This window comes from Sinocyclocheilus rhinocerous, unplaced genomic scaffold (genome assembly GCF_001515625.1).
Source record: "Sinocyclocheilus rhinocerous isolate Xijiao unplaced genomic scaffold, SAMN03320098_v1.1 scaffold2043, whole genome shotgun sequence".
NCBI lineage: Eukaryota > Metazoa > Chordata > Actinopteri > Cypriniformes > Cyprinidae > Sinocyclocheilus > Sinocyclocheilus rhinocerous.
The window spans coordinates 487298-495176 of record NW_015652169.1 but is presented as its reverse complement, the minus strand read 5'-3'; the positions used below and the strand labels follow the sequence as shown (position 1 = coordinate 495176).

Genomic DNA, 7879 nt, shown 5'->3' with positions numbered 1-7879 from the left:
ATTTTTTTGTTTGGTTGTATAATCATTTGTTTTCAGAATCGAAAATAATGTTCACCCAAAAATGATCGATTCAAGCATATTTGATATCCTGTAGTCTATTGCAGATACTGATAAACAGGCGGTTTGGTCAGGGCTCTCTGTGGCGCGTACTGTGTCTTTAAATGGTGCTCCTCCCCCTCCGCTCTTCTCCGCTCTCCTGGTGCTGAAGCGTCGCCTTTCTCCTTTCAGAGCACTAGCAGCCATGGCTGAAATAAAGACGGGCATATTTGCCAAAAACGTCCAAAAGAGGCTCAGTCGGGCGCAGGAAAAGGTATGGATTTAATTTTCTTATTTGTGATAGATCAACAATGACTTGATTGTTAGAGGACGTTTGATAAAGCCAAAGCCAAAGGCAGCATTTTGTGTTCGTGGAGCTGTCCAGCAGATGCTCCGAGCAGGGGAAGGAGATTCAACTGTGCGATTTAACCTGAAATATCTTAGCTTACAGGAAAATGTCTTTTCTTTCCTGCTTTCTCACATGCATAGTTTACATTTTCACTGCATCAGACCTTAAACATCGTCAAAAATGCGCAGACTGCAATCTTAGCCAGCACTGCCATTTAAAAGCGACCGAGGAGCTGCTCCGTGACAGAAATCCCACTTAAACCCAAGAGGAATTATGATAAATTTATGTCTAAATTTATTCTATACACCTTCTTGAAGGAGAAATGATTCATCTCAGTTTGTAAGCAATGAATGACTAGTAGATTATAATGTCACTGATGCAGTGTTTGTCTCGCTATTTCTTTCCTGTCTGAATTTGGTCCTGTATCGGGTTTCCTTGCATTTCTGGCGATGTAATCCATTATTACTCAAGATGTTGGATGAAGCTGTCATTTTCCTGCAAGGTCAGGAGAAGGGTGGGGGATGCCCTCGTCTATGCGGTATGAATACTAGCAGGAGGAGATTTCCGAGTGGCCACGAGATCGTGAAGGCCGCTTAATGTGGTTGTACAGAGACACGCGACAGTTTTTCTCTGTTTAAAACGAGATATAAATAGACTGCTAGGTGTATGTCGTTTTCGCTTGATGATTTTTTTTTACGGTAAACTGGTATTTAGTTGTACAATGGGTTTGGTTTTCGTGGTTTTGCTTAGACAGCCTGCGCAATACTTTGCAGTTGGTGGCGAGCTGAATATGAAATGTCTGTCAGCTAGTAAACTGAAGGCGTCTGGTAAACAGAGCAGTAGTGGTTTTCCCGAGCCCGAGCCGAGCTGCAGTAAGAGGATTGTTTTTCTTTTAATACCCATGGTTCACTCACAGACTGAAGGCCAGCTGTAATGAGACATCGAAAGTGAAGATTACCTTGAGATCTGTGTTTCATGTTTTCATAATTCATATGTATGAACTAAATGGGTGGCACACTGTGGTGGTGTTTTTCAGAGTGAACTGTGGAAAAGTGGGACAATTTTTGGTAGATTCCTGGTGGAGGCTTGATGAAAGCTGTATATTCTCTGCCTTTTGAGATTTTGCGATGCCAAAACACTCTGTAAATAGATCAGAACAACAGAATTGTCATACATTTTTTTAGGTAAGGTGGGAAAGATCATCAGCAAAAAGTGAGATAGTGTTTATATTATGTTCATGTTAGGTTTAGCTCATGTGTGTGCTGCAATTTAAGAACTTCACTGCAACTTCCTTCTATGAAAAGTAACAAAACTGTGTATTTGCCATTTGAATTAGGTCCATATCTCTTCTGTTAAAACGTAATGTTTCATGTTTAAAGTGGTCAAGCTGACTTTTGAAACGTTGTTTGGTTTAGCTGGTTTGTTACTGGTGCAAGACTTGACTAACCAGCTTGATGGAGGTCTGTCATGTACTGCCAAAAATCCTAAAATAAATTAATTAATTAAGATAAAGCGGAACAACTTAATAATGATTTTTTTCTCTTTCTCTCTCTACCTAGCTTGTGTGTGATTTTTTTTTCGAACCACAATACAAGTTTATATTCTTTATAGAGGCTCGTTTTGAAGAAACGTAAAATTTCTGTGTAGAATTTTATGTTGAGATCATTTAGACATCAAAACCGTCCACAACCACTACAATGACATGAGGCAAATTAAATAATTTTAATAATGATAAGACCTTTATGGCAGTTATTAATGACTGTTACATTTGATTGCCTCACAATATTTAAAAAACAATCAATCATGAAACTTATTTTTCTTCCTTTTTAAATGATGACTCATGCTTAATTATAATAATTTAAAAACCATAGCTTATTAGAGTAATATTTCCCTCATTTTAAATGTATTCATATTAAATGTTTGTCATATTTTCAAATTTCTAGTTTGTCTTACGTCCTACAATTTATAATTTCACAATTGATGATGCAGTACTGAAGCCATGCACACAAATATCTAATCAGATTTTAAATATCTCTCTGATTTCATAAGAGCATCATAAAGCCACACAGTTCAAGAATGTTCAGTCTGGCTGCTCACAATGTCTATTAGTGTAACTTGATTCCCTTAAGGGTTAAGACCAGCACATTTAGGAACAGGTATACAATTTACTGCCTCTGGAAAAGAAGATCCTGACCAGGGCAGATAACATGATAAGGGGTGTAAGGGATCCTTTAATCTGAGTCCTGGTGGGGACAAAATACCTCACAATTAACTGAAATCGCTCATAATCCTGTTGCTTGCTGTCACAGGAAGATTTATGCATCGTGACAATGTAATTGTGAACCGGATGCAGCATTGTACTAAGCGCTGTGACTTAATGTTTTACAAATATTTTAATGCCTTTGCTAAGCAGCATTACGACAAAAATGCATGTAAAAATGCATTGATTTGCCTTGTGCTCTTTTGTATTGCAGGATAAATATTAGCATCCAAATCTTGGGAAATCATATATAATTAAACTATAATTGCTTTTCCACATTACTTAGAAAGGCTATAAGATAAATTTTTTTAACATTATAAAACACTTTATGAAGGATATTTGTCAACATAAACTAGAGGACATCACTGGCCTGTGTGGATGAGGCAGAGTGGAGTGTGTTTTTAAGGCCTAAGTTGGGTTAATATTTCATAGGCTGGCTGCTACTGTTGTATAGTGTTTCCAGGTTGGGCTTTGTGTTTTAGATTAGTGCCATTTGCCTTCTGGAGAGTTCAGTGTTGATTCTCTGGCTAGATGTGAAGTTTAGGAAATTTGTTAAGAACTGAAACATACAGACATACAGAATTTGGTCTTTGCCTTTTATAGTGATACAGCGCTATATTTAATCTACTTTGCACTTTTAAATAGTTATATATTTAGATAGAGTTTGCAATATATTTAAAAACAAAGGGAGGTATTTGGTTTATTTATTAATGTTCCCAGCATAAAAAACATTCGGACCCCTTTCTATTTTCTATTTGTCAGTTTTATCAATATTTTTTGTGCGTTATGAGTATTGTTTCTGATTATAAAGCATTGCGTGAATGCTAATATACCATATCTTTGTGATGTAAATAATTTCCTGATGTCATTATATATGTATGATGGGATGTTATCTATTGATCCATATCAAAGCCTCTTCCAACATGTGTGAGTGTCTTACAAAGAAAACATCCAGATGGCACATTATTACCACCCAGGAGTAACACAGAGCTTTTGTATGACGTTATTTATGTTTCCAGGGGGCCGTCCCTGTGGTTTACTGAGCGAGACCCATGCTGTAGGCCTATACTCTCACTTTCACGTGTGGTGGGAGGTAACAGCCTCATGGCTGTTGTCTGTACTCTGTACCATGCTGTACTGTATACAGTTTACTGTACATATTAAACACATCAAACATGTTAATGTTGTAAACATTACTTAAACATAACACTTGAGTTTTTTCTTTCTTTCAGCAACTGTCTTAATTGTCCTCTGTAACAGATGTTTTGCCACCTTTAGTTTGCTTGCAAATGCCAAACATCCTTTTCAGGCAATACATTCTTGTCAAAGCAACCACAGATTTCTTGTTCACCAAAAATCAATTAGCAATACAATACATTTGAATCTGACACCATTTTATTGTAATGGTTTTATATTAGTGCTGTCAAATGATTAATCGCGATTAATCGCATCCCAAATAAAAGTTTTTATTTACATAATATATGTATATGTACTGTTTATTTATTATGTATATATATATATATATATAAATACACACACATACAGTATATTTTGAAAATATTTACATGTATATACATTTATATATTTATATTACTATATTTTATATTATATATAAATATATTTAATTTATAAACATAACATATTTTTCTTAAACATATACATGTATGCGTTTGTATTTATATATACATATTAAATATACACAGTACACACTCATATATTATGTAAACAAAAACGTTTATTTTGGATGCGATTAATCACGATTAATCATTTGACAGCACTATTTTATATTCATATGGTTTATAGTTAACTTTGCAATTTTTGCTTCTGAAAAAGAAGCCAGTTTACAAGAAAAAAAACCAAACATTTTTGTGTAATCACACTGATGTTAAGACTGAACACAAATCCCAATAATATTGGTACAACAAAGATCATTAAGTGAAAAGATGAGCTGACAGCATGCAGTAAATAAACAAAACAACAAGTATTTTACAATGACCACACAATTTATTCATGTTGCAGTGCATGCTGGGAGCTTGTAAATCTGCAATATTGCTCAGTATGAACTATGCTGCATGTTTAGACAAATCTGTTACGCTAATTGGATCAACATTTGGGGAATGTTGTGGTCTAACATATTTTATGCAGCGTTAACTTCCTTAAGGAGTTACCTTATGGAGCTAAAATGAGATTAAATAAATAAAACAAGTTAATTTTTACACCACATGAAGCACAGGTTTTAGGTTGCCTGATAAACCATTTGTACAGGATAGCTGATCTATAGAAGAACATGCTACCATCTGGTTTTTTAGTTGTACTAGTTAAAAAAAAAACAGAAGGTTATTGGTGAAGCACTGTGTGTGTGTTTGCCAAAGCAAAACATCCATTGCCTTTGTAACAGACTATAAAGACTTCTATTGTTTGCACAGAACCTGCTTACATTATGTCAATTGACTTCCTGTTGTCATTGTATGCATGTTGTATATTATTCATGTTGAGTACTGAATCAAAGAGTCAAACTGTGTAAATATTAGCAATTCAAGAGTTTCATAAAAAGGATATAGCGAAAACTGAGTAGATTTCGAATACTAGTAAAAAAATGGAAAAAGGCACCCCTCTTTGTGCTCAGCAAATTCAGTGTTTGTGTAACAGTTGTGTAACAGTTAGTCACTATGGGGAGGCAGCGAGGTGGTCATGTGACAGAAGTCCTCTTTTTGGCAGAGAGACCTGACAGACTAGGAAGTGTAATTTATGCCCATTCTTCCTCCCCCGCTCCTGCTCAGCCCTTTCTTTGTGTGCATGTCATACTGTCCACAGGGTGTTCAGTCACTGTTAGAGGATTCCCTCATGGGAATTCCGTCATGGCTCGGCTGAATCAATGAGAAAGCTGTGGGAACTGGTCGCTACGTCATCCTTTTCAATGTTCATGCTGGCCTTTATCATTCATTTAATGATACTTAGACATGCAAGATTTATATATATATAATTTTTTTTTTCATTTTTTTTTTTCAAATTCTCTGACTCCTTGTGTTTCTGACTCTGTTTTCAGGTTCTGCAGAAGTTGGGAAAGGCAGACGAGACGAAAGATGAACAGTTTGAGCAATGTGTGCAGAACTTCAAAAGACAGGAGGTAAGATGAGTCTGATCTATAGGGCAATACTGATTTTTGGCGGTATAATGGCTCTCTGGGTGATTGTTATGCTGGATTGATTTTCTCACTAGCAGAAGAAAGCCATGTTGTACTTAACTAGCATAAATTTCTATTGTCTTTCATTCTGTGTTAATATGTCACTTTTAAATGGGAGTATCAATATTAGTGAGAAAATAACCATTGACATTCTTTATCGTATAAGAGTTTTCTATACTAATAGGATAACGACTTTGAAGGTGTAGACATTTTCTCTTTTGTCTGAAAAGTCTTTGCAGTAATGATTCTCATTACTGCTGTCACTACAACACTTCAATGCCACAGTACTACAAAGGCACTGCCAGGATGCTCGGCACAGACATGATTCTCTCTGTTCTCTCTTTCTTTAGAAATCTGTGAGCTAATGCAGTACACTTTGCATTAGCTACTCAGTATCTCAATATTTTTTCCTTTGGCTATTATATATCTCAGCATTTAAAGGGATGTTTTTTTTTCAATTAAAGGAACTGTCAATTCAAACAAATTAGCCAATTAGATTCAGAATACAAGTAAAAACAATTAAAAAACCTTAAAAATGGTTACTAAATAAACAAAAGTAAATCACAAAAATGAATTATTTAATTTAATATTTATTTTAAATAACCTACTTACACATACTTCTGGTATATTCTTATCATATAATATTGTAATATAATTTAATATCAAAATTGTCACCCTCCGTTAACATTTTTGTGTGAAGTGAATCTAGTCGTTATTACAAATTAACAAATTTGAATGGATTCACAACAATGCATCAAACTTTTATTATTAAAGTTTAAATCAAAGACGCTGTTGAAACATTTCTGCCTTAATGTTTTTCTTGCTAGTGAGTCACAAGACATCTCGAAACAAGTCTTTATGAAACGTAATGGGCAAAAAATGTATATCACCACAACTGCAAATACCATAGTTCATACTGTATTTACAGCTGGATAAATTATATTGGCCTAGTTACTGCACACTATTTAACTGGATTTTTTAAATTTCCATATTTAATACTAAATTACTTGTCTCAAATAATTTGATTACTTTGATGATGAAAAGAAATGCTATTAAATTTAGAATTATAGTGAAGTGTCTGTGAGGGCAGATAGGTTGGGAAAGTGTAGTTCCAGAAGTGTGTGTTTGCTGAAGAAAAAGCAGCAGTCTAATCCCACCCTCTCCACCTGTCCTCACTAATCCTGATTAGACTGCTTTATGCTCCAGTGTGCCAGTGCTTCTCCTCTCCTCTGCTCACCTCCAAACTTCTCCAATCATTTAACCCCTTCTTGATGGGGTACATCAAGGACTCTTTGCTCTGTACTTCACCATGTGATAAATTGCTTTGTGCAAAGTGAAGTACATTACAAAATAAATTGTTCCAATATTAAATTTGCTGAGTCAGAGTCAATCACTGCAGCTGGAGGATACCAGTCACAGCCAAAACCGAACCCACACACCATATGCTGCCAGTCTGGCTCATAAAACACTCTTTGGAGCTGATACACGGAGCCATCAACTGCGCTGAGATATCGTACACATCAATTCTCTGCATCAGGGCCTGTAAAATACTGTCAATCTGATACTGGCTAATTGTAATTGCCACTCTAGACTGTAAAAGACACCAGACCCCGTAAATGGTAAACAACCACATCCCATTCCTTTAGGCAAGCTAAAATAACCATTATAATATTTCACACAAAATGACATATTGGCATCTAGTGGCCACAAGATACCACTAATTAAGTTGTCTGTTAAAACAACACTAGCACTTTTGCTGAAATTTTTGTGTGTGTTTTTATCAAAGTGATGAGACACTCATTAAAAATGCTCATTTTATGCTGACATATTTCAGACTTCTGCATCTAAAGGCGCATTATTCAACCATATTGTATAGAGAAAGATCATCAGAGCTGATAGAGGCCATTTGGGCTTTTCATTTCAAATCTCCTTGTAGCCTTTTGCTGTCTCAGGATTGCTGGGTCTTGTGCAGAGTGGAGAGAATGAAATGACTTCCATCTGCTGCATTGACTGGAGAGCTCATTGTGAGCACATCTTTTGTATGACTGCC

At 35.6% G+C, this 7879-nt stretch overlaps 1 protein-coding gene across 1 annotated transcript in view; it reads left to right on the top strand.

The window, feature by feature from the left end:
* Nucleotides 1-171: 171 nt before the first annotated feature.
* Nucleotides 172-7879, top strand: part of LOC107713988 (amphiphysin-like) — a 27753-nt gene continuing 20045 nt past the window's right edge. Inside the window, exons 1-2 of the mRNA XM_016519678.1 lie at nucleotides 172-310; nucleotides 5692-5772. Coding sequence (XP_016375164.1) covers nucleotides 242-310; nucleotides 5692-5772 — 150 coding nt within the window. The 5' untranslated portion in view covers nucleotides 172-241. The remainder of the gene's footprint in view (nucleotides 311-5691; nucleotides 5773-7879) is intronic.